The sequence below is a fragment of the Neopsephotus bourkii genome, unplaced genomic scaffold (genome assembly GCF_033783945.1).
Source record: "Neopsephotus bourkii isolate Nb327-2 ecotype Australia unplaced genomic scaffold, CSIRO-AGI_Nbou_v1 NB_1535, whole genome shotgun sequence".
Classification (NCBI taxonomy): domain Eukaryota; kingdom Metazoa; phylum Chordata; class Aves; order Psittaciformes; family Psittacidae; genus Neopsephotus; species Neopsephotus bourkii.
In genome coordinates this window covers 458,096-485,576 of record NW_026902011.1, presented here as the reverse complement: position 1 = coordinate 485,576, position 27,481 = coordinate 458,096, and the positions used below count along the sequence as shown (strand labels likewise).

At 37.8% G+C, this 27,481-nt stretch overlaps 2 protein-coding genes across 4 annotated transcripts in view; both read right to left on the bottom strand.

Annotated features, from left to right (window-relative positions):
• PSAT1 (phosphoserine aminotransferase 1) overlaps nt 1-27,479 on the bottom strand; it is a 49,804-nt gene extending 22,325 nt beyond the window's left edge. Inside the window, exon 1 of one of the 2 annotated variants that reach the window (XM_061370294.1) lies at nt 27,461-27,479. The gene's annotated coding sequence lies outside the window, so the exon portion shown is untranslated. The remainder of the gene's footprint in view (nt 1-27,460) is intronic. The other variant, XM_061370295.1, reaches the window with a different exon arrangement.
• CEP78 (centrosomal protein 78) lies at nt 250-27,481 on the bottom strand. Of its 2 annotated transcripts, XM_061370292.1 has the most exons (16): nt 27,461-27,481; nt 24,173-24,449; nt 23,777-23,952; nt 23,100-23,172; nt 22,492-22,595; nt 21,547-21,721; nt 20,308-20,421; nt 20,053-20,117; nt 15,741-15,849; nt 13,961-14,096; nt 13,137-13,182; nt 12,330-12,473; nt 5,410-5,487; nt 3,470-3,636; nt 2,608-2,761; nt 250-1,114 (listed from the first exon to the last, which is right to left on the bottom strand). In XM_061370292.1, exons 2-16 carry the CDS (start codon nt 24,423-24,425, stop codon nt 590-592), a joined length of 2,319 nt encoding a protein of 772 aa, XP_061226276.1. In that variant the 5' UTR covers nt 24,426-24,449; nt 27,461-27,481; the 3' UTR covers nt 250-589. The 2 variants fall into 2 exon arrangements, with proteins under 2 accessions (XP_061226276.1, XP_061226277.1); XM_061370293.1 differs by lacking the exons at nt 23,777-23,952; nt 27,461-27,481 and having other exon boundaries at nt 24,173-24,333.

Below are 27,481 nucleotides of genomic sequence, written 5' to 3'. Positions count from 1 at the left end.
TGACACCCTCTACAGGTCCCTTCCAATGTGTATTACTCTATGATCTACAGCCACAGCAATAAGGAAGAGTAGCTGGTTTTAAGCATTTCTGGTAGACGTGTTTCTAGGTTCATTTTTCAATCCGAAACTTCCACTGTCTTTGGAAATGTCATATCCCCGCAACTGTTAGGCATAACTTGCTGTCTGCTCTAAGCCCACGTTTTCTACTTCCATTGCAATACACTGGAAATTAATGCTGGGGAAAAAAAAGTGATCAAATTAAATTTATTAGCTCAAGACAGTTTACACTGTATAATGAGATCTGCGATACACAATAAAATCCACATGCCAGGAATCCTTTGTATGTAGTACAAACTTAAGGGTACCATACCACCAGTGTTATCACCTTTCCAAAACCAAAAATCTAGTAACAAGTGATGCAAACATGGAACTAATACTAAATAGTAGGAATACTAAACAGCATACAATGCTTAAAAAGGTTATAAAGCCTACATTACTTTACAAAAAACTCTCAAACTATACCAAGGCATCCAAAACCTGTTTTTACTCTTGCAAGTGTAAAAAACAGTCCAAACATTTTAGAATCATTTCAAATACTGGTAAGACTTTTGATACTTTCTTGCATTTCTGAATCAGATCCAACACTATCAGTTCCAGAGCGGTTTACTGTCTGCTGTCTGCTTTGGTCTCCGCTTGCTCCATCATTTGGAATTGCCATTTCGTTTGCTCTAGGGATGTATTTCTTTGAGGAACAACTTTTGCTTTTGTCTCCAGAAGCATCACTGGATATTCTGCTACCATTACTTCTAATATGTACACTGGAATCAGAAAATGAATGCCAACTGGTAACCGACTGCCTTGCTGATTGATGCCCTTTTGGTTGTTCGTTTTGTTTGACTCTCTTCTCACGGGATGTTGGAGTAGTATTTTGAGGTTTATCCTCTTTGTTTTGGTTAATTATTTGAGCTTCATTTTCATTCTGTGAGCTGGGCTGGTACTGCTGCCCAGAAGCCTGAATGTCTTCTATTTCTCTAAGAGCAGAGAAGGCACTTTTCATAGCCATCTGGGATTGAAATGTGCCAGGAAGAGAAGCTTGGATATCTTCAGCTCTGTTCTGAAGTAAGAGATTATAATAAAGGTAAAAAAAAAAAAATCCAGTATTGCAACTACCATATACTAAAATCTGCACAGCAAAATAAAGTCATCACATAATATATGAAAGAGAGATAACAGCACAACCTTTATTATCTTTCAAAGCAAGCGAATTTCACGAGATTGACAGGGTGATACCAATACAGTTTCACATCTAGCTTGAACTTTATACTACAAAAATGTGTCAGTTACACTGAAGCAGCCAAAGCCTAGTCACACTATTACTCTGATATAACCCACAGTTTGCAGTAGTGTGGTCCCAATAGTCTAGCCCACAACACCTAGTGGCTACAAGAATCCAAACTAACCAATACTAGGAGATAAGTATGAGAGTAGCATTAAGTGTTAGTCGAAGCTTTCTGTAATCATTCTTTGCCATGTATGCTTTGTACACTTAAAAAAAAGTTCAGGCCTCTAAGTGTAGCTGAATTAGATAATTATTCAAACTGTATGAAAAAAGCTTATGTCACAGTGCAGAAGACTCTATGAGCTGAAAACACTGTGGCAAGCCAAACAGATGTCAAAGAACCTATAATAACTGCTTTATTATGCCAAGTAATTTTGGCATATTCAAACTGCAAAACTGGAAATTGCTTTCCACACCATTAAAAACCCCAATGCGTTTTGCCATTATGATGTATAAGCTCATCCTGTTCTTGAAGAATTTGGAACACTTAATGGGGAAGACACTGGGTATAATAAACATACCAAAATGCAGAATGAATTTTAGTATGACAGTTTTATCCAACTTGGACAAGTTTGCAGGCTGCCAGCATTTTAATTTTTCATTCCTTTAAAAAAAAACCTTAAGCCTGCTTGGTTGGTTTTGGTTTTGGTGTTTGTTGTGGTTTGTTTTTGTTTTTTTTTTTAATGTGAACTTTAGTATCTCCTTTGAAAAATCTGCAAGGTGCTGTACTTACTGTTTTTACAGTAGAAACTAAAACCTTGTGTTGTTAACATTCCAAATTTTTAGTTGCCTGAAATATGGCAAAAAATGGCCCACACAGAAATCTAACTGAAGTGGACATGGGCTCTGCAAGTACTTAACAGAAAATTTGTGCTTTTCAACAACCTTATTGTACCCTCTCTATCAGACTAAGATTTTAAAAATACTATACATCACTATTAAGTGTTTCTAAAAAAAATAATCATGGTATTTTCAATTTTTAACAGATGTATACCACTACAGGACTTTTGTATTCTGGAATAAGAAACAACATGATTATCACCAACATTTTCTTTAGTAAATTATGATACATGCTCCAAATGGTAATCACTTAAAAAACCTACATTAATCACTGAATTGTTGTGATCTGTATAAATACAGCTACAGGAAAAGGTTGCATAACTTCATGGATCATTTTGTAATCATTACTTTCAGTCAGAGGGGGATAACAGCAGAAAAGCATTATAGTATCAAGTACATTGCCACCAGCATTCCTTCTACAGACTTACTTTGCTATTCTGGATACGTTCATGTCTTTCTTCTTCAAAAGACTTCTCCTTTAGCGTATTAGCAGGCTTACTGAGAGTAGAATTCATTGGGGGATCCCCCAAAAGACCAAAATCTGACTGGTCTATCCCAGCTAAAACAGCAAGTTGCCCAAGTCTGTAAAATACAGTTTAATAGGACATAACACACACAAAAAAATTATCATGTGAAAAATCTAAACATTCAAAACCAGAAGAAGGAACAGAAACTGTCTGAAGCTTTAAGGATAGTTTTTTCCATTGTTTTCCAAGAAGCCCAAACTAGCTTAATAAAGATGAAAATAAGTGGCTAAAGGTATTTTCAGATCTTTGCACAAATTAGGCTGAAGGTTCAAAACTGCCAGTCTTCATTCAGTGTTATGAGGTTAAGAATGAAGTTCTCCCAGTTAGCACTGATGTCAAACCAGGATGCTGACAAGCAGATTGCCACTCAGGTAGAACAAAGATTAAAACTCTGTAATTCAAGCAGAAGACTGGTGCAGATCTCCCAAACTAGCACAATCGCCAATAGCCAAATCCAATTACATGCTTCGTAAATACAGCCATGTTGCTTCACCTGCCAGCTTACAAGTTGGCCAAACCTGCACTTGTGCGTTTTAACCCCCAATAATAGTTGAGAAGTTGCAGCCATCAATCGACAGCATAGCGTATTATATATAGAACCTTACTGAGAAGAGCAGTCTTTGTGATTGGTATTCTGTAACTTTCTGAGCAGCTCCCTATTATCGTGAACTGATGGAGGGCCCATCCGAAAAAAATATTTTTTACGTAGGCAAAAGAAGAAAAGAACTCAGCAGAAAGAGTTAAGGCTTAAGCGATGACTTACCCAGCATCTTTAAGAAGGTCTAAAAAAGCGTGAAACTTTTGGAAAGAGCTCTCAATGCTGCCCAGAACACCTTCATCTTCCAAAATCATGTTGGTTACTGACTGCGCATGAAGAACCTCAGATAGGGAGACATTTAGATTCCTTAATCTTGCATTTTCAACTTCCAGCTATTAAGGGGAAAAAAAAAAGGGGGGGGGGGGGGGAAGGGAAGCAGAGAGGCAGATAAAGTAATTTCTACCACTGTCAGTTAAATCCCCACAAAATACCCACCCCCTCCTTTGCAAGCCTACAGAGCAGTATCACAAAGAGAAATACCCAAACTAACTGTTGCAAAAGATACAGGGCTTCCTGCACCAGAAATATTCAGGACACTGTTAGACTGAGCTCTGTGCAGGTTTGTTTATCCATGGCTGGCTGCAATCCTATGCTACCATAGTGACATTGCTTCAGGCACTCAAAACTGCTGGCTCAGCACTGTCTTCACTACATACAGAATGTTGAGAGCAAGTGCAAGCAAAAAGATTAGCCTTCCTATCATGTTGTTTTGTATCTATTATATGCCAGATTAACACCAAAGAATTTACTTTACTAATAAAAACCTTAATGAAGGCCAACGCCCTCCCTTATATTCACCCCTCTGTAACAGAGGGACTGGATATGACTGCATCTCTCTCCTGCACTGTGCATCCCAAACCTGGAAGTTTAAGATGATCTAATTTCTCTCCACATTGAATATTAATCAAATAAATTGAAAGTTGAATGACAACTCTAAGGATATATATGGTTTTGTGTTTGAGGGAAACACTAACTCAGACACTTGTTTAAGATTAACTATGCAATCACTTCCACTACAGGTGTTTCTTCTTCCATCTTTTATGTGAGGACAAAAATTATAAATCTGTGTAGTGCACTGTAGCTGTTAAACTAGCATCAGAATGAAGAAGTTCAAAGATTACTGCTACGTAGCTTATCCCTTCTCCAGAGACAAGGTGCTATGGCTAAGCAGCCTAGCACAAGAGATAAATATTTCTTGCACTGGGTATTAAGCCTAAAAAGTATTTGACTATTCAAACAACCAACATCCAGAAGTTCACTCCAAATTACTGAAGGATGGGGATGGCCACACTGGAGAACTACAAGGAACCTTGTAGGAAGTAATTTTGTGGGTATCTGCTCCCTGTACTGTGGGGTACCACTTGTTGCTCAAGCTCCAAAGTGTACCAGCACCTTCATTCCACTCCAGACCTTCTTTAAAAACCAAATCCATTTGATTACATTACCTTACATGCAAATCTATTACAATAAATTCTGCTTACTGTTGCAAAAGAATCTTTAGCTCAGTAACAACAGACAGAGGGGAAACAGACCTTACAATTCAACTGCAACAAGTGGTTAGTTTGGCTGTATCATGAAGCAAAACTATGCCTCAAAACAACTGGTGACTATAGCCAACTTATAAAACCATCCAACACTTTTGTTGCTTGCAGAAACAAAACTTAAAAATCAAAGCAACAGAACAAGTCAAATTAAACAACATTTGCAACAAACAGCTTTTCAGCACAAGTCATGATAAAGAAGGTGGGAGACCTCAGAGAACTATCCATTCGCTACAAATTGCAAAAAGACTTAATGACTTTCTTGAGAAAAACAAACACCAGAATGCTCCAGATCCTAATACACCAAATGAATAAAACATATTGGAAGGGTAGCTTGACCCAGAGTTCATGGCTTTGGAAGAGGATCCGGAGAACAAGCACACATTACTAAACCAAGATTTCATAATTGCCCTCAGGCTAGTAAATGATCCATGTGACTTTGAACTGAAATTCTGAAAGCTTCCACATTAGAGGTCATTGTTAATTACTCCTAATTAAGGAAGTAGATAGTTTGATTGGTGCCTCCTTTAAAAGTGAAAATGATTAACAGTTAAAAATAACTACCTCCATTATTCGTTCCTCAGCCTTTACTCTGGCACTCTGTTCTTCCTTTAATTTTTCCATGCATTGTTCCAGCTCCACCTATCAGAATACAGATACAAACTGTCACAAAATTTATTTTAGAATGTCACATCAACATGCAATATTATGGAAAAAACTCAGCACATCCAATTAACAACTATCACATGGGATTCCAAGCAATAATTTATCTCCTACAAAAACACAACAGAGGTCCACTAGTATGTAACTCAAGGATGAAAAAGATTAACACAGGCAAGTAGAAATAACTGTGATTCACTTAACAGATTTGCACTATAGCAACAGGTAAGATTATGGACAAGTCTCTTGGGCCTATGACATTGCCATCAGGAATATATATTCTTCTCTACATCTCTTCTTCCACTTAACCTTTTCAAACCTTATTTTTAACCTCATCAATGCTCAAACTGGGCTCTGAAAAAGTCCTTAGTTGCCATACCTAGATTTTTAGAAGGCATTCTTCATCCAGGACTGTATTCCTTATTACAGCAGTAGGAATACAAAATTCTGAACTGTAAGAACTGTATTCTAATTGGCTTCACTTGTTCAGCAGAAAATCTAAGTTTTTCATAACCCAAACTGCTTGAGTTAAGCACCTTAGCACTGAATTAACAAAAACAATACCAAACTTTAACGTCTAACAAACATATTCTAGCCTTACTCATGAGGTGCCTAAACTTGTATTTTAACTTTTAGCTCCAATAAGTGAATCTCTCTGCTTCAGTGAACAGTAGTCAAGATTTAATAAGCAATACCATGTATTCTCGTACCACATCAGAGTGTTATCATCTTTAATTACAGCACCTGAAGTGGAAGAACAAATAGGATTTTTATTTCTTGCATGCCTTATCACAACCTTCTGGTTCCAAAGGTAAAAACCGTCAAAATTATCAAGCTGCCGTATTTTTCAGACGGTAACCTAGATGAATGAACAATATATAAAGCTTCTTCATTTCCCTATATATGTTGTATACCAGCACGTATATGACATAGGACACTGCTTTTTTGTACACACCTTATCAATCAGTTCTACAGAGGAGCAAAGACCCAAATAGTACTGAAATCCTTTTTTTACGATCAAAAGCTTATTCAAGTGCATACTACTGCACTTCATACAAGCAATCAACTGGGAAGACTGGTATGCAACAGAATGCATAGTGAAAATAATCCTTCTGCAAATGCAAAGAGGTCCTCACAGGTCTTGTAGGATGAGAGGGACTTTTGCACCTAATTCAAAGATGAAGTTTCTAAAATGTTTTAGATAAAGCCTGACCAGTGACAACCACTCAGAGGGAAGACTATGGGTCTGGCCCTACTGGCCGGTGAAGCCCACTCCCAAGATCCCTAGATTAGCATCATCTAAGCTAACCCTGGAGCTAGAAAGCTAGTCATATCTTTATCATCTGAACATGAAAAAGACTCTCAGATGTCAGAATGTACAGGAAACCCACATTTCAAAGAGTATTTGGGAAGAGATTTAGCAGTATCTAACTGCCATGATATAAAAAAATTGCCTCCAGGTACGAGGTAAGTGGGAAATCTCTGAGAACTCTAAACAAAAACCACAGTCTTAACGCAGTCTAACCCGGAACACGGAAATAACAGGAGCTAGAAATCCTGTTACAAATACAGAACCCCATCACAGAAAGTAGCACCTGTAATTTTCTACATTCACAACTTGACATGTAAGTTACAATCCTTACAGGCTTTGAAGATCAGTCACAGGTACCACAGACTTGAAGAGTTCTTCCAGTTCCATTTATAGTGCGTGCACGTATGCATATATGTATGTATTTCAAAGTTCCTAGCATGTAGGGTTCTTTGGCAAGTAACTCAACTTTAGAAACCACAGTTCTATAGTAATTTTGTTCTGGATAGACTTTAGGCAATGCTAAATATAACAGCACTGAGCTTTTTCTTCACATTGCTGGTTTTATTTTCAAAAGGCAAAAGCTCAGAAAATGGTTAAATTAAGATTTTTAAAAGAAATTTTGAGATTTTGTAGTATTACCCTGTAGATGTACACAATATTTGATGATTATGGGCTGACTTCATGAAAAAAATTACGAACAAAGCAGCTATATCTCCTCATAAGCAGTATCAGAAGCCTGAATTTAAAGGGCAATGCCTTGTACCTGGGCAAAATATTTGTCACCATCATATTACAAGTATATGTATGCTTTATTCTTTTATTTCCTTTTGAGTAATTCACTACCTTAGGCAGGCCTCTAGTCTTTTGCATAAAAAAGCTCAGAGAGAGTTAAATGTAGATCCAAGTTACGAGATTGAGCCTTCTAGTAGGGTAGTCCAGAAAAACAGAACTGATGTTTGCTATTCATCTTCAAGGCTATCTGTAGCCCTCAGAATTACCCTATGCAATATGACAACTCACAACAGACACAGGTATAAAACTGAAGTTTATAAACTAAAAGCGTAAATATATGAGAAAAACTTTAGGAACTAATTTGCCATGTTTTTCTTCTTAATTACACTGTCGTCCTTATTTTAAAAAAAATGTTATAGTGTAATCTCTACTTCAACATAATTCAGATAGTATTAACACGTAGAAAGAATTACACTGCTAACTATATTAAGAGTGAAGTTCTAACTTATATTCTTATTTAAGGATTTAAGAAAAAATCTGGGAGTTTCTTCAACTACATTCTTCATCAGAGACAATTCTGACATTTCAGATTCCATGCAGTGGAAGGGAAGAATACTTATCAGTTCTCATTTTTCATTCAAGCAGAAATTCAGCTTTTCATTAAAGAAAGGATTTTGACTGTGTTTTTTTTCTTTTTAATGAAAGCACAACTAACACCATTTCACTAAATAGTACCCTTAAAGCCTCTTTTTAGAACAGAAGGATGCAGGGAAGTTTGTAAGGACTTGCATACTAAAGTGAAAGCCTGGTCATTTAGTCATATCAAGGGTGTTTCAAGAGCTTTTTTGGCACACTGGCAATTTAAGGAGCTTCTGTCTCTTACTGTTTATCCTGTCTCTGCATCCCATCATTGTTCTAGCACAGCTGGTTGTCCCACTTTACTGAAGGGCTGTGCCAACGCCTGCTACAGATACATACTGGCTTACTTTCCAGCTTCATCAGTCCTCCAAGTCAGCTCCTCCCCCCCCCCCCTTGCAAGCAGCTCTGTAGTAACAGCTGTTTCATAACAGTACTTCTTTTTTTTTTTTTTTTTAAATAGGATTTCCAAGGGTTGGAAGGGACCTCAAGAGATCATCTGGTTCAACCCCCCTGCAAGAGCAGGGTAACCTAGAGTACATCACACAGGAACTTGTCCAGGTGGGCCTTGAATATCTCCAACGTAGGAGACTCCACAACCCCTCTGGGCAACCCATTCCAGTGCTCTGTCACTCTCACACTAAAAAAGTTTTTCCTGATGTTCACATGTAACCTCCTATGCTCCAGTTTACACCCATTGCCCCCTGTCCTGTCACTGGACATCACTAAAAACAAACCTAGCTCCATCATCCTGACACTCACCCTTTACATATTTGCAAACATTGATGAGGTCACCCCTAAGTCTCCTCTTCTCCAAGCTAAAGAGACCCAGCTCCCTCGTCCTCTCCTCATAAGGGAGATGTTCCACTCCCTTAATCATCTTTGTGGCTCTGCACTGGACTCTTTCAAGCAATTCCCTGTTAAGCCCAATTACTTAAGCACAATTACTTAAGCCCAATTAGTGCACATAAAAAGGGTCCTCCACTTCCCCTCACAACATGACCAGCCACAGACTTCTGCCACTTACTGTGCTCCAGTTCTAGAACACAATCCCATAAGCCAATGTGAGCCACTAAAATGGCAGAAAACTAATCTGGAAAAGTATCACAACCACTGAATGCTCAAGGGTGGAAGGGCCTTCTGGAGGTCATCTGACACAACCTGCTCAAGCAGGGCCACCTACAACAAGCTACCAGGACCACATTAAATGGTTCTTTAATATCTCTAAGGAGAGAGACTCTACAACCCCCCTGAGCAACCTGTGCCAGTGCTCAATCATGCTCACAACAGAAGTACATCCTGAGGTTCAGGAGAAAACTCCTGTGTTTCAGTTTGTGACTTCTGCCTCTTGCCCTGTCGCTGCGCACCACAGGAAAGAGACAGGCTGTCCTCTTTTCACCCTCCCTTTGGGTATTTACATATATTAATATGGCCCCCTATAAGCCTTCTCTTCTTCAGGATGAACAGTCCCAACTCTCTCAGTCTTTCCTTACAGCAGAGATGATCCAACTGCTTCAGCATCCTCATGCCTCTTCATTGAACTCTCCTTAGTATGCCATGTCTCTCCCATACTACGGAGCCCAGAAATGGACATGGCTCTCCAAGTGTAGCCTCACCAGTGCTGAGTGAATACAGGAAAAGGATCACCTCCATCAGCTGACAGCACTCCTCCTAATGGAGTCCAGGGTGCCATTCACTTTCTCTGCAATAAGGGTATACTGCTGGCTTGTGTTCAACTTGGTGTCCATCACAACCCCCAGAGCTTTTTCTGAAATGCTGCTTTTTAGATGGTCTGCTCTCCGCATGTATTCGTGCACGGGGTTTTTCTTCCCCAGGTGCCGGCCTTCGCATGTCTCTACTCAACTGAATGAGTTTTCTCCACATAAACAAGTTGAATCAAGTCACTTTATAATCAGATAAATATGAAAAAAAAGACACAAAAGAGAAAAAGGCTAAAGTAAAAAATTGAATAGCACTAAGGGACAGAGGGGAAATAGACCTCACAATTCAGTAGTGACAAGTTGCAAGTTTGGATCTGCCATAATGTGAAATCATGCTTTGCATAACAAACCAACATAACAAAAAGGATAGGTGAGGCACAAAAACAGTTCAAGACTGCTTAAGCAGCATTGTCAGATGTGCAAATATGGCTTAAAAAGACCTCATAGCAGCCTTCCAGTATCTGAAGGGGGCATACAGGGATGCTGGGGATGGACTCTTCATTAGGGACTGTAGTGGTAGGACAAGGGGTAATGGGTTAAAACTTAAACAGGGGAAGGTTAGACTGGATATAAGGAGGAAATTCTTCCCTGTTAGGGTGGTGAGGCACTGGAATAGGTTGTCCAGGGAGGTTGTGAATGCTTCATCCCTGGCAGTGTTCAAGGCCAGGTTGGACGAGGCCTTGGGTGATACGATTTAGAGCGAGGTGTCCCTGCCCATGGCAGGGGGGTTGGAACTTGATGATCTTAAGGTCCTTTCCAACCCTAACTATTCTATGATTCTATAAAAAAGTATTTTAGCTTTCAAAACCAGAAAATTCAGGAGAGTCTGGGCCTTTACAAGCACAGGAAAATCAGAACTAATTTTAGGGTAGGTTCCTAAAATTTCTAGTTTTACCTCCGTGGAAGGTAACATTAAGCACAAATTACCCCTTCCTCACATTTGCTCTGTATGTAATACTACAAGCAACACTGACAAAACAGGTCAATATGACAACCCTTCAGCAAACCACAAAACACGTTATTCCTCTGCAGTGTGTCCTGAAAGTAATATTCCTACCTCTTCAAACACCAAGAATTAACACATCAAAAATACATGCTTTTCTGAAAGCACTGTCTTTCCTGTCTTTGGTGCAATAAGCATCAAATACGGTTTTGGTGCAATATGTTTGTGACATGGAATTAATTCCATGATTCCAGACACAATGCTCTTCATGAGAATATTGAAGCCACTACACAGCACAATGTCAACATATTGCACACAAACAGTAATATAAAATCACCTACAAAGAAAAAAGCTGCTATACAACTTTAAGTCCCAGCAACATGTGAAAACCTTGAAAATCTTCCTGAACAGAAGCCCAAGAGAGAAAAATAGTAGGCCTAAAGAAAAAGTGTACTTCCCCTGAAAAAGAAAGCAGGTAGTTATTTACGCAGTATTTGTACAGTTTTTTGCCTTCCACCATAACTCTAAGCCACCCTAACCCTCCCATTACATATAGACCTGTAACACTAAGTTTCAACTTCACTTACATAAAGGCAGTCTTCATGTTTATACACATAAACAGTTCATTCAACCAGTGATAATCCATGACAATCACCACCAAAATCAAACTGACTATAGGCCTTATTTCTAACAGTATTCATTTGGAGGCAGTGCAGATTCTCCAAACAAAAGTCTAATCCTAACCATTTCAGAAAAAACACAGTTATTCTGCCTGAGGGTGCTACTTTATAATAGTGCTAGATGACCTCATCAGTGTTACTGAGGTACTGAAACACACCATGTGTTTTCCCTTCCTTTTATAACATTTCCTGTCAAGACATTTGCAGCAACAGTCAGTCTTGCTACTGCTAGTTTTATAGAACTGCCAAAACAGAGGGAATAATAAAAAGGAAATTTAGAAGTTTATACCAAGCTCAATTATAAAATGGAGCTTTAACAAACTTCCAGTTATTTCTGTAATTACTTTTACACCACAATAATTACAATATACTAGCTATTTTCATTTCTATAATTAGAAATAACATTAAATTATATTTATAAAGGAAACACTTGGAAGGAAATACTACAAGCAATAACACTCATCAAAAGATTTGTTAACCATGAATCAAGACTGAAACAGAGAAATTATGCATGTTGCAGCTGTGTGTATTAAGTGGGGCTCTTCCTCATTATGGCCTGTTTTGACAATATACTTACACTGTTCACATCTTCATTAGAACTATTCAGAGATTGGAAATCCAGTGCATATTTGATGCACATCTTTTGAAACTGAAGCCTGCCTTACATAATGAAGGATAATTAAGTTATTCAGAAATCCTGCTGCATGACTGGTTATTAGCTTAACCATAATTTTCTGAATAAAACATGGTTTAATTGATGCAATCTTCATGGATTTTAATGCACAGAACATGCCTCTTACCTGTAATTGTTGGTGCTTTGTTACACTAATCTTATCTAATGATTTTGACAAATCAGGGTAGTGGATAACAACATCTAAATCTTCTGTGTCTTCGGTTTCAGATGTAGAAGCACTTTCCACTGTCACTTTCACAGGAATACCTGTCTAATTACATCAGAAAACCACACCCACTCACAGCATTCATTACACTGTGCAATAAAAAGACAGTACTGAAAGCTTAATTTAAATGCAGCAGTTTCCCAGAATCCCTTACAATGCATATACATTGCCCAGCTATGCAATTTCGAAATGAATTTGCATCAAACAATATTTAGAAAAAAAACCACCAAAAAAATCAAAAAAATCTGTGTGCATATATTGTGTATATAAGCGTCAAGGATTTAGTAGCAAGGGTGGTCCCCATGGTGAGCAGCCAGGGCTGCCCAGTGCTGTATTCAACCCACGGCTGGGCCCAGCAGCCAAGACGGCAGTGCCTCAGGGAAAGCGTATGTAAGAAAGGCAAAAAAATGCCAGACATGCAGAAGAGGAGGGAAAAAGAGTGAGAAAGAGCAGAGGGAACACCAGGCTCAGAGGAGGAGGTGCTCTAACAAACCGAGATACTGATGACAGAAATGGGAGTAAACTAAGTATCAAAGAAGTTTCAACCAAATGCTCACATATGCTGTTATTTTGCATTTCTCAGAGAGAAACTTCTCAGTGAGCTCCAGTCTTAACTTTTAGACAGTAATATTCTGTTGAGAACACTTTCATCTTTCTTTTCAGGCATGCATTTGCTAAATAAACCATCATATGAGAGAGAGAGTGTACCTCAATCTTCACTGGTAATTCTTCAGTGCTATCCACTGGCCCTCCTCTAAAGTTAAAAAAATAACACTTTTGAGAAAAATTAAATTTATAACGTATTTCATTTCCAAACACTAGACTGTAGGACAGGTGAAGAAGTGAGACCAAAACCAGCATCAGACACTGCACTGTATCTCTGTAACTCTCATCACATCCTCATTTCATTCTATAGTTATGAGAGAACATTAAGTAATTTTTTGTTTATAAAGCTCCTATTTTGAGAGGCCAAGGTTAAGGGAATACATTCATAAAATCCCAACCAAAAACTGTTTCAAAAGGAAGCATGATAAGAATATTGTGGCTTCCACGTGCAACTTTTTTTTTTTTTTACTTCAAAGGACTTAGATGATCACAATAATTAAGTTGGTAGTGGGGGAGACAGAGCAGAAAACGGTGGAAAAATTATCTAGGTACCTTGAATTTGCGGCCAAACCAAACTATACAACAAGTTCAGAAAACTAAATTGCATCTTCAGCTACAGTAAGTTTGATAAATAATTAGTAACACGGTAACAAACAAACAAGATGGGTTTGGTTGTGGAAGTTTTTTTGCTGCACCTGAATATGGCCATCAAATTATACCTGTCTGGGTATTTTAAAAACCTATTGAAATAGAATTTATGTAACATCTTCAAAAATATTGTAAGCAGAAAAAAATTATGGATGCAATATGTAATTCTGTGTATAACTTCTAAAAACATACTTTTAAAAAACTAACATTGCTCTCTACTGTATTTAACACGCAGGTTTAATGCTTTAGTGTTTTCCCTTGTACTATGAAAACCTCACCTGCATCTCTTTGCACGTTCTGCAGTCCTCCACGGAAGGAAGCCTTTTGTGCCTGGTGGTAGTGGCTTTGGTGAGTAACTGTCTTTCACAGACATACTTTTTTTCCCAGGACTTACAGACTTTTTAGATGGTAACCCTGTATTGAACAGCAATGGGAGAAAAGTGGATTTATTATACTTAATTATTTACATATAAATTCACAGTTTACTGTATCTAAATAAAATCTCCTATGTAATAAAAGGGATTGTCAGAAATCTACCTCTCAGTCTAATTTTGCTGAAGTGCTCAAAAACTTTTTGTTTGCTTCTTAGAATGAGGGGTGGGCAGTTTATCTGCTTGCAGTTATAAACTGGTATACTTAACTGCTATGTTAGGTAGATGTAAGAAAGATATGCTATTATTCAAAAAGGAAGCAAATTTTTGTAGCTAAGGAGTTTTATTCACGTTACTGATTTGAGATACCTAAGGGCACTGTCTCCAGTGGGAGCACGTACAGCTCGCACAGGTAACAGGGCGAACTATGTGTTTCAAATTGCCCTCTAGTGGCTTTTCTGAGAAGAACGCCGATTGCATAACTGGCAAAATGCTTACAGCTAAAGCTGGTCCTCGTGTTGATCAATTCTACAGAACACCAGCAATATCTTCACTTAAGAGAAATAATGAAATGCCATCTTCACTAGTCCAGTCTTCTGTTGCTCTTTAAATCATACTCTATAACTCAAAGTAAATTTAGATAATCTAGCATGAATGATCACTCTCCCCCAGATTCTGCGTAAATTAAGAAAACTGTTCACCTAGTATTTCATACAGATAATCTCGCGAGACCCCAGATTGTTGTTTCTCTGAGATCATCAAAACAACTTTTTTAATAGTACAGAAATGCATAACTACGGCAACAGGGTTCCAAATCTCAGTTCAAACAGGATGGGTAATTTTCACCTCCTAACTCCTACTCTTCAAAAACAAACACACAAAAAAAGAAGAAACCCCTAAAAACCAAAACCCACCACAACTATATTTAAGTTCAGGCATTTTCTTCTTCCATCACCCTGGATCCCCACAGTTTACTTGTACAAAGACTTCAATCTGATTTATGCTTACCTCTTTGCTTCCAGATAACTAGAGCAAAGATGAAAGACAGCCAAATGTATTACAGTGGAAATTTTAGTAACTGACTAAAAAATACCAAGTGTGTTACAGCTACCAGTACATAATTATATTCAATATTTAATTATATTCAAGATACCTATGTTATTTTAAACACGCTATTTATAGTAGATTTACATGAAATTAAAAAAAAGAACATTCTGTGCATCAGTAAAAAATGCATACTTGTTTGTTCTGGCAGAGGACAGTCTGCTACAGAAAGGCTGTATCATCAAAAGAGCTAGGCAACTTAGTTCAGAACTAGTTAGAACTAGCTCTAAAGTTAGAACTAGGAAACAACTGACAAGTTCCTAGAAGTGAAAGCTCATAGGATGCACTCAGAATAAATATATGCAATACTTCCACGTATCTTAAGTCAGCATTTCCTAGCATTCTTCCAGCCACATATCTAGTAACACTAAAAACAAGAGCAAGTTTTGTAGGGAAAACACTGACGGTAGAAGACATGTTATTGAATGAGGAATAAATGGATTTTTCTTTTTTGAAGGGAAGTACTCCGCAAAATACCGACATTTACATACATTGACTATTTCATAATTAAAGCTTTTAAACATTAAAAGATTTGTTTGTAGACAAAAATTACTACAGTCAGAGAAAATAAAGACAGTATTACCAATACGAATAGTAGCTTTTCCTTTCGGACCACTTCCTAGGACAACAGTTCTCCTCTTCGGTCTAGTTTTCAAAACGTCCTTGGAAGATGGAGACATCAGCCACTTATACTGGATTTATTTTTTTTTTTTTTAAACAGAAAGACAAATTGGTTTAGTAACTGGTATTAAAAGAGGTGCACATTTAACATTAGAGGGGATTTTGTCAGATATATGGAAAACACTGCTATTTACAGAAAACTTAGTAAACTGTAAAATTAAGGAAAACAAAAATCCCACAAAGCTCAAATTCAAACACAGATTCAATTCAAGTCTGAGTGCTACATTACCAGAAAGTGTTCCCAGAACACCACTATAATATCCCATCCAATATTTTCCTTTCTCCTGTGCAAAACACTTCTCCTTTTATAGTAAAAAAAACGGCATCAACCCTATAAAAAGGAAACTCTGGCTTTTGCATTTAATTCTCAGAAAGCTGGCTTGCTAGGAATGACTGGCTCAGGCCAAAGTTCTCCAGAGTAGTAAAAGCCTTCTTAACATGATTTTGTATTACCAAAAATGAAGTTAGTATTTTTAAAAATATGAAGTTTATTTTCACTTCCTATAATGAAAACCCCTCCAAACTATAATAAATACATAGTGGTAATCAAAGGCAGTTGATGGACTTCAAACTTCATTTCTTTTATAGCAACAGCTCTATTATTTAATTATTCCAGGTGGATATTAACTTATGCTGCCACTTATTTTTCAGTGTGCATCTAGCCTTAGTTGGTACACAGTCTAGCGCTGAGGCAGCTGTTGAAGGAAATGCAGTTGATAGCAACACAAAGCTTACCTCAAAAGAGCTCTAAACCCCTCATCATAGTACAGGAATAGTATGCTGAAGTTATTCACAGCCAATGCACAAGCAAGATTAAAATGCCATGACTCTGCTCTAAGTTTAGTGCAAATTTATCATTGGCAAGAAAACCCTCACACAGACCAAAAAAAAAAAAGCTTTGAACTCATATATAAGTTTTGCTGGGTCTACAGCTATATCTGGCTCCTGAGACAAGTGAATTGTTCACTTTAAATTAAAAAATAGGTAGAAAGAGAAAATTAAACAGTAAACTTCAAAGAGCAAGAGTATCTTCATTTTGTTTTACTACACAGATAAACAAGCACCTATATCAAGTTAAGCCCCAAGTTTATCTTGTCCAGTAGCCTGCCTTTTGTCTGGGTGCCTGCAGCTCTTTAACAACATGCAAGTAATAAAGACAGCAAACATGTTAAGACAGTGTTGAAAAATTACAGTAATTGAGTTGAGACTATAAAAGCAATTTGTTTTATAGACACCTTCAGTGAATTTTTCCTTTAAGTTATTCAGTCTTTGTGTCAGAATCTACACAAGCTTTCACCACTTACTACAATTAATCTACAATTACAGTCCACTATACTAGCAACAGAGTGCTGCTAAGATAACACAACTTTCCTGTTTTAGCTCCAGTCAAATCTAAAACCATCAACTAGCAGTAGGCATCTCTTCCTGTAAACTTGAAAGCCCAACTAAAAAGGTAAGCACCTACATGCTACTGAAAAGCAAAGAGATACAACCAGTTTTCATGCAGAACTGGATGGAAGGGTTGTCGTGGCTTGCATCCAGTAAGCAAGTGGTGACAGTGTATTACAGACTATTTATGGCAGCCAATAAACCTTTTGTAGTTATGGTGGCTTATGACTGTAAGTCCAGTCAAAAGGCCACTGAACTTCTCTTTGTAAAGCAATACAGTAGCACCTTAATACATTTTCTGCATAAGCAAAACCACAGTGCTGACAAGATCAGATGGCACAGAACACAGCTCTGTCATTTCTCTGATACAAACATCACTTTTCTGAGTTTTCCTCATGAGAATTATGACAGTTAGCCTTCGGCACAATAAAGAGCTGAAACTAGAAACAGATGAAATTGGAGGCAGTACTAGGGATGATCATCTATGCAGCTTTAGCTCTCTGTGGGCGAGATACTGTCTGAGGCCACTTGCTGCAAGCACAGACAGCACATTAGTTTCACAGAGAATTGTGTCTTACACTTTATGGTCAACAAGTGTCCACATGGCTAATATCAGTCCAACTGATTATCCATTTTGCATCAATATGAAATCCACATCTCTAGCAACTACAACAGGTAAAATTAAAAAAAACCCACCTCTGCACTAAATTAACTAATTTCAAAGATAGACACCAATGTTTTCTCCACTACAATAAATGGGCGAGCACATCCTCCTCTTAAAGATTTGAAGGCAGTACACAGATGACAAAAGGAAGCAATGTAGATGCTAACTGACTATATTCTGTTTGTCAAGCTTAAGCTACAAGGAACAAACACTGCTCCTTTAAATTCGTAAATGCCTATAAAAAAATGGAAAATCTGAAAAATAACTGGAATTTATGTTAAAAATAGAACCAAAGTGCTAGTTAGATACAGAATTTAGAATATGCTGTTAGCACTCTCATAAAGGCACTCCTGTTTTTACTTGCGCATTGGGGTTTTATAAATGAAACAGCTGAATTTTGACTACTGACAGAATGAAGGAACAGTCCTTGCAGTTCTTTCTGTAACACATCTTAGTGATCAACTGTTTGTTTTCATTAACACCTCTGACAGGTTATTAATTTATTCCCTCAGTTCTGACCCCTTAATAAAAAAAAAAAAAAAATCAAAAAGCCACAGAACACCACACCACTAACACCCCCCACGCAACAAAACAAAACCCCACATCACTGACTTTCAGTGTAGAGCACATGAAGGCACTCATGCACTCCTCAAAGAAACTCAACTGGTTTTCCTTTCATAATACCCAGACTTTTGCAACTAAGATGAAAGCCAACTGTAAATCCTAGATTAAGGTAGTAAATGTTTCACTTTCAAAAGTCTATCAACCTCAAATTCGAATATTAGCATTCATCTTGCTAACCAAGTGGATCATCCCTTGAGTGTCTCCACCATTCTCACGAGAAACTGCAAATGTTAGTACAACAGCCTACTCACAGACCTTATGAAATAAAGTATCTAGGCTGATTTTATTTGTGGAAGAAGAAGTTATTTAGCAAGCTTATGGTCAATCCTTTTTCATTCATACTGTTAATGAGGTATGAACAATTAAGAGCATTGCCAATACTACTACCTGGATGAATACAAAACAAATGTCTTAGATGATCTCTTAGTACATGGGAGATTACCCAAAGAGTTACTTTTTTTCCCAGTACAATTTTCCAATCATCTTGAGCCTCTCCGGGCAAATGCAATTTTCATGTGGTCCCTGCAACATTTTAAAAGTGGTGACTGCATCTGCCAAGAAGAATGAGTACTCCTTCACAACCAACCTCAATTTCTCCAAAAGAAGTCTTAAAGATGTTTGAAATGGGGAACTTTAATACCCAAGGAACCTACACACAAACTTCTCAGTTTATTAGATACTCCCTACAGAGATCTGCAGCTCTGACTTTTAAGCCTTTTCAAAATCGGAAAGAGCAGTAAGTTCTAGAACAAGAACTGGGCTTGTTGCAGCTCTATGAAAGCAATAGCAAGAACACACTCATTTGTTTGCTGTCTCCTCTGGGAACTGAATCTAATTTTTATGTTACAAAAACATGTAACTCAGTATTTAAATAGAATACCTAATCATAAATGGCCCAGATACTTAGTTTTTGCATGCCATTGTAAACTCTCTGTGGACTATTAAAGATGGCAAGGGGTATTGTACTTTAACTTGACATGGTTAGCATCAGGAAGAATAGTAACAACCAACTTTAAAAAATCCTAACTATGTAAATTATTGGCAGAAAATAAGTTTCAAAATAGAGTTTTAAAATGCAAATTGTGACTTCCTTTACTTTTTAATGAAAACTTAGTACTACCATGTTAACAAGGCAAGAAAGCCTTCCAGCAGTAGAAAAGCAATACTTACCTAACATTCGACAGTAATGCCCAAGTATACACACACATTTCCATTTTTCTTTTCACTAAATTGATATCAGGTTTTATTACATATACTATCTTAAATTACATAAGAAAACATACAAAATGCCCAATAAAATATCATGTTGCTGCTAGTGTTTTTAGTTTTTTTCCCCTCTGATTTTTCTGATTGCTTTTTAAACTGCTGAGAAGTCAGACTTCTGTTTGTAACTAGAATAGCTGGTTCACCCCAAACAAAGATTACAAAGAATAGATTCACCCCAAACAAAGTCTTCCTTTAGAAAGAACTACTTAAGAAAACGCAACAGCAGCTACAAAAAAAGCCCCAAATTCAATCCAAAATGCCTAACACATACCTCCAAATTATCACTATTTCCATTCATAAGAACTTTTTCAATAATGCGTTTCATCATAACGGTATCTAGAATAAAGATATTTTATTAGGAATTTCCTGCATGAGACAAGTGTTTAAGCAGATCACTGAATAAACAGCACACACACACACACACACACACACAAAAACAACCAAGAACCAAAACCACAACACAACCAAAACAAAACCAAGAAAAAAAAAAAACACAAAAAGGACAAAGGCAGATACAGATACATACCAATTAATGGATTTTTTCTTACGTCAAGTACCACTAACGTTGTATTAGTTTGAAGAGCATCCAATAATGACTTTGCACCTTCATTAGATATTCCACACTGTTGCAAATCAAGTGCTAAAATATTTAAGGAGGTATAAAAACAACAAAAAAACACATTATGGTAACAGCCATGTGTAACACCAACAATACTTTCAGAGAATAAAATTAGAAACTGAAATCAGTGTTACATGAACAACTGCGAAACAACTGCAAAGAAAGGAATATAAAAATCACGGTTAAGTAACTGCTCTTGACAATTCCTAGTAAATATAATATTCCCAGGCATCAATTAATTCAACTGCCCAAGGTAACAAATACACAACTTATGTCTGAACAGTCTGAGTCAATGTTTCTACATGTTCTTTGCCTGCAAAGATAAGTAAATTACGCGGTCATTAAGAAATAGTACTGTTACAGCTCTGGCATTTATTTCATGTTGTGCATGTACAGTATCACAGAACGGCTGAGGCTGGAAGGGAGCTCTGAAGCCCCTGTTGAAGAGCAGGCTTGCTTAATGCCCGTACAATGTCTGGTCAGCAATTAAAGACCTCCAAGAATGAAGACTATAACCACTGCAGGCAACCTGTGCCAGTATTCAGACACCCCCACAGAAAGAAAGCATTTCCTGATGTTCAGGAAGAACTTCAAGTGTTTCAGTCAGTACCCACTTCTGCCTGTCCTGTCACTAAACACCACTAGAAAGAGCTTGGCTCCACCTACTTTACAGCCTCCCTTCAGATATTTGTGAGCCTTGAGGAACCCCACCCTGAGCCTTCTCCTGGTTAAACAGTCCCAGCTGCCTCAGCAGTTGTGCACTCATCTCTGTGGACTTCTGTATGTCGAGTTTGCTTAAGTATTCTTTATTCTGATCTGCACACCTGGCTCAAACTACAAAACAATTTCAGTAGTAAGTATGTGATTCCATGTACTGAATGCTATGACTTACACCACCATCATTAGCCATTTTGTACAGATACACTGTAGAACAAACAACATCGCAAGAAAACTAGAGGACAAAACTAGATGACAACTGCATTCAGATACTTTGACAATTCAACAGAAGAAAAATTTCCTTGGAAAACAGATTATTCTTTTCTAGCTAAACAGGCAGCTACTCTTCTGGCTACATTTGCTGTAACTGACAATTTTAAGTCTTCTGCCTGCTAGTACTGCGTCTTAAGAGTCAGTATTTTACAATACCTTTTAGCCAAAGGTCCTCTCCTAGACAATCTGCAAAGGCACTTGCTCCTCTATCTCCAACAAGCATGTTGCAGTTGAAAGTAACACGCCTCAAGCCAGTCATATAGTCCAGGTCAGGTCTCCTATATCGCAGGCTTTCAGCCCAAGCTTCTCCATGTCTTTTCATTGCCTGGTGCTTTGCAAACAAAGAAGCTATTACCAAGCGCAAAGACAAAGCCATTATTGATGACAGGATCACAAGTTACCTTACGTTTAAAGTAATACATCAGCATTTGGGTGCTGATATAAGAATAACAGATACACTATTCCTGAGTTAAAGAAATACAAGTAATTTTTAAATATTACAGTTAAGTCGTGTGTACTCTGATCATCCAATTTGCGATGCAAATTACTAAACATGGCTACAGAACGTCTTAATACCTTCTTTTTGGCAGATAGACACTTTCAAGACATCTTGGAATACAACTCCAGGAAATTATGTGCTTTCATGTAAACCACTGCTAACTAATTAGAATATTCTACTAGTCACAGGCTTACTAATGAGTGCATTAGTAACCTCCAAACTGTAAATTCGTTATTCTTACCAAATGTTTAAGAATACTTCAGACATTTTTCAAAATCCGTGACAATTAAAGAAGTGCTCCCTGAACAGGTTTTACATATTTAAAGCCCTAATTCTCATTTAAAAAAAATATAACAGTTTACTAAGAAATATTGGTATTTACTAAGAAAAAACAGATTTAAATCCCATACCAGTAAAGTAAGCTAATTTTTACATACAAAGTCACAAATTTCAGGACTATTCACATACTTTAGAATTCACATAATAATAATTCGCATACAGACTGTCCACAAAGTGCTTTGATGGATTTATAGCTTGAAAATAAAAGAAAAAGTATTTAAGATCTTGTGAACATCTGGTTCTAAGAAAGGTGATTAAATTACCTTCAATATATTTGCTATATGTTCTGCCCCTCGCCATGTGAGGCTACATCCTGTGAAGTTTACATATCTGATATTAGCTGAATTCTTTAAACTCTGACAGATGGCTGAAGAAAACAAAAACATGCATGTTATCTACATGCACCACAGCTGGATTATCAGAACACACTTTTTCACTGCCATATTAAGAAGTTCAATCAGCTTTAACACTTGGGTTGAGATAAGAAATATATTTTAAATACATTTAAGTGTTCTAAGTTTATATATTTCTAGCACATGTTGTTAGCAAAGCCTATATGAACAAACTAGAACATATTTTATTTCTGTTTACTTATGTAAACATGAATAATAAAAAGCTAACATCAAACAAATATTATGACTTGTTTTAAATAAAACTATAAACATAATTATAAAGTACTGTGGCTATTTTCTATCACGTAGTGAAGAAAGTAAAATTTTTAAATGTTGTTAAATCATGTCGAATAATGTGAAGATTATTATTTTAATCACTATTTAACAATTTTAAACAGAACAGAAATACTGAAAAGCTTACCTATTTAAAGAACTAAAAAAGAGAGAAGTATATTTAAGGTTTTTGATTCTGAACTTACTTTCTAATCCTCCATCTCCAATTGGACAGTGGGCAAAAGAGACGTTCTCCAGAGATGATGCTGTGGCCAAGCCCTTCAGAATAAAAACAGTATTTGTTAACTGTCTTGAAAAGGCAAAACTACAGAGCAAAGACTGAGTCACCCAAACTGCTCAGAACACGTTATGCTCCCTACAAGAAACAATAGGGAGTTTAGAGAAAGGTTAAAATAAGTGAACCTTAAGTTTAAGCTGGGTCATCTCTTTAGCACTGGAGGCGCCATAGCCTACAGGAAACAGCAGCAACCTCTTTTCCTAGAAGCTACATGTGTTCCAGTAATACATACTGAAGACCTGCTTTTATCTCCTTGGTATCCCTCAACATTCCTTCTGTCATGTACATGCACTGTAGTTTAAGTCACAAGCATAAGCTACATGCCCCAAACACATGACAAAGATGTTGCTAAGAACACTCTAATCAGACTTGACAAATCAGGGCAAGGGAATGTTATGTGATTTATACAGGTTCAGCAAGAACAGTTTATACAAAATACCTCAGCAGAATAATTCATGTAAAGGATAATACAAAGATACCTTAGAAGAGAAATAACCTCATCTGTAACAAATATTTATAAAATGAGTTGCTACTTCTCTATGTTCTACGCATGTTTTCCATTTACTTGTATAGTAACAGTCTCACCTTTGTTAAAAGTATTAGATCTCTCTCCCTCAGAAGCAAACCCTGCAGTTCTAAATTTTTTAGTACATCTGATATACTGAGACAGCATTTGACAGCTTTGCATAGTTGGCCAGTCAAGTCTTTTGATCGAATTGCTGGAATTCTCCTTCTAAAGTAAGTTTTGTATCTTTCAACACCTAGTAAACAACAAAAATTACATATCAGTAAAATCCAGTCCCTACTGACTTGAAGGCAACCGTAATCACCCGCTGCTTTTTTGATGCTTTTCTTTAACAAAAATACTTCCTTAAGTATAATCATTTCTCTATCGTGTATCCAAGTAACAGAAAAGCTTTACGCAGCAAATTCTAAAATTCTACATCAACATATTTATCTTTTATAGATATCAGTACAAACCTGATTCTTCAAGACCATGTTGATGAGAAGCTCTTATTCCAATAGAAGTCAGAGTCTTATTATGCCTGATAGCATTCAGAACTGGTATCCAATCAGTAGCTTTGATGCGATCCACAGTTAGATCAAGAGCACGACGACTCAGGTTAGCCTTCACAGCTTTCAGTGGGACAGAGCCTTGAAGAGCACAAAGATGTTCATAATGCGAGTAGAAATCCAGCATGCACTGTCTTCTTACTTTGACTGACTCGATCATTTCTTCTATGTGATATATGTCTCTCTAAAATAAGAGAAAAAAAGCACTGACTTTATCCAATGGATAATTGATTTTGCAACAGTTTCAATACAGTATGGATAAACATGAACATGTTCAAGTCTATAGCATTTACATGCCTTTGGTGTGTCAGCTAAAGCACTGATGTCTTGTGATTCTCATTGCCTGTGACAGTACAACTGAGTGAATAAAGTGGTGAAAACCTGCATCTGCTTCCACTCTCTCTATTTTTCTCCTTATCAAAACTCAGGGTTTTTCTGCTCTTGATTTTTGCTTCTACTTGAAAATGGCATTCTGAATAACCATTCAGGATTTTTTCTTTAAATTCTAACTACCCTCATCTGCCTGTGTCCATAATACTCCTGCACACATTTCCTCTGTTAACAACCATCCTTTATTCACTACTCATTTCAAACTATCCAAGCAAACAAACCACAGCTATAAAGCATTTTTCCTGGGCTTCAGTGCTCCTTAGAACTGTTTGTAAACACTGGTACTTCTACACTCAGAAGCTGCAAGTTTCAAAAAGCAAAAGAAAATTTAACACAGAGGTCTTCTGTAAGTTTTCTCCTTTGTCTTAAGTCTAAACAGAATACACATCTCCCTAAAAATGCATATAGTGAATTACTCCCTGCTGCTGATGCACTCACACCCAGACACACAATCAAATCTACCTGGATAGAAGTAAGACTGAAGCTCTTCAAATTTTAAACTAAAAATATAAACAAAGTAATTCTTAGACTTCTGGGTTTGTGCACACAGAAGCATATTAACCAGCTGCCTTCAGTGCAGCACAGTCCTGCGCTAGTGAAAAACATACTCTGCTGCTCTAGGGGTTTGCTTTTAAAATTTCAGCCAGGAGAAGACAAGGCTCCAGACAAACCTTGTAACAGTCTTCCAGTACCTGAAGTGGGGCTACAGGGAATCTGGAGAGAGATTTACAACCTGGTCAAATGTGAGTCCTTCCTATAGCAGGGGGTTAGAACTAGGTAACCTTTAAGGTCCCTTCTAACCCAAACCATTCTGTGATTCTGTGAAAACAAAAACCAAACTGGCATTTTTATTCTCCCATACAAACAGGTATACCAAAACCACAAAAGACAATGTTCAGGCAGTAACTGCTTTGAAGTTCTTGCTTTCTTCTTTTAGTTTTGTATTGTCAGAGTCTGCAGACTCCTGAAGGCCTGTGACACACTCCCTGACCCGGTACCAAGGAATTCAAATGAGTCTTTCACAGAGAACTACTGAGTTTCTCTGCTACTTCAGTCAAAAGTCTAACATCATAAAACAGAATAAAACGTATGTTTTCCTAAATATTTTTGCTATTGCATACCCTATATACTTATTCCAGTAAATCTAGGAAAGCACTTTTCAGGCATAAGTTTTCCTTATACATCAACACCCATGTAGCAAAACAGTACTAACTCCAAGTAGAATTTCTAAATATCACACAGCTATTAAGTCATTCCACAGTCTCAACAGGAATTAATATTTGTCAGCATATTTAGAAGACCCATTTAGTTATCTATTTATTAATTTCTCAAGACAGCATTAAGTATCCTATATGGGACAGCAAGTATTTTTCACATAGCAAACATCTCATATTGTTGAGGACTAGAAAGCTTCAGACACTATCTTCTAAAACACTCTGTATGTCAACATCAGACAAGAATCAGCGGGTACATACAAGCACGTGAGGAAAGCCATTTGTAAGGATATAATTTAGAAAAGAAATAATCACATTATTAGTATTTGGATGACTGAACTTGTAATAGTAATAGAAACCCTTAACAATAGTTCCTCTATGGCCTTTTGTTTCTTTCATTTTAGCTCTGATTTACAGCACTACTTAATCACCACACTGTCAACAGGAACAAATGACTAAATTACAATGCAACCATCAATTGTAACGCACTACTGATTTGAGGTGATGTATCAATGCGCAACATATTAAGCCTTTTACCTCCTGAGCTTATGCAATATTCTTTTAACAGTGGCTTTCAAAGCAACACCTGAACACCACACCTGTAACTGAAGCAAGGAAAGGAGCTCCTGGCCCTAGGTCTGGAATTTAACTCATTTGAAGGTACAAAGGAAAGGGTAAGAACAGTCAGACCCCCAATAACTTCTAACTGAGAAACAAGCATGTAAACTAGAACTCTTCTGCATCGAAGTCAGTGCACGTGACACAACCCTAGAGTACTGTGACTGCCTCCAAGAAAGTACGCAGGGGGCAATTGCTTACTTCTTTCAGTACAGAAGCAAGATGGCACCAGATGATACCACCTGGTGACAAAAGTAACTAAAGAAACAAAGCACACAATAAAACTGAGAAATACAGCTCCATGCAGAGTTTTTTAGGAAGCTGTGAGTTTACAGTTATTCAAAAAACAGCTATATGAATTTATACAGAGGGGCCAAAACAATTCCAGACAAGGCCACTGACCACAGAAACAATGACCCTGCCCGATGTCTGAAGCTGCGAGACAGAGGAAGCTGAACTACACACTACTCTCTACTTACATACTTCATCCAGCATGGCCTAGCAGTCTGCTGGGGCTAAGCACACTTTATTTGACCTGTTGGGCCACCGTATTTAAGTATACAACAAGGCATCCACCTAACAGATAAGCAACTCTGGTTACAACTGTGGTACAGTAGGGGTTTTTATGTTTCACCCACTCAATACTGCCTTCAGTGCTCCGCTTCCCCAGCGCAGCACACCATTAAACTACCCGGAATGTGGGGCGCGTTCCTCGCCATCACCCGCAGGGATGCGAACGCCCCGGGGAACAGGCGCCGCGGCAGCCCCTCCCCCGGGCCCCGGATGCGCCTCACCGTAGCCCTGCGGGTCCCCCTTCCCAGCGGACTCCCGGCAGCCCCTGCGCCCTCTTGGCGGGGTGCAAGGGCGGCCAGGCCTTCCCCGTTCCTCCACTGCGGCCCGAGCACGGAGGCGAATGGGCCGCCCCTTCCTCCTATGGCCCTGCCGCCCCCCTCACACCTCCTCCCGCACCCACCACCACCGCCGCCGCCGCCGC

What these genes read in the sequence shown, in the direction of transcription:
- CEP78 (XM_061370292.1), bottom strand. Translation starts at nt 24,425, where the DNA reads ATGATCGAGTCAGTCAAAGTAAGAAGACAGTGCATGCTGGATTTCTAC. An exon ending in GAAATAGTGATAATTTGGAG is followed by an intron (nt 15,850 to 20,052) that starts GTATGTGTTAGG and finishes AAATAAATCCAG; the next exon opens with TATAAGTGGCTGATGTCTCC. An exon ending in AAAAGCTACTATTCGTATTG is followed by an intron (nt 14,097 to 15,740) that starts GTAATACTGTCT and finishes TGTTCAATACAG; the next exon opens with GGTTACCATCTAAAAAGTCT.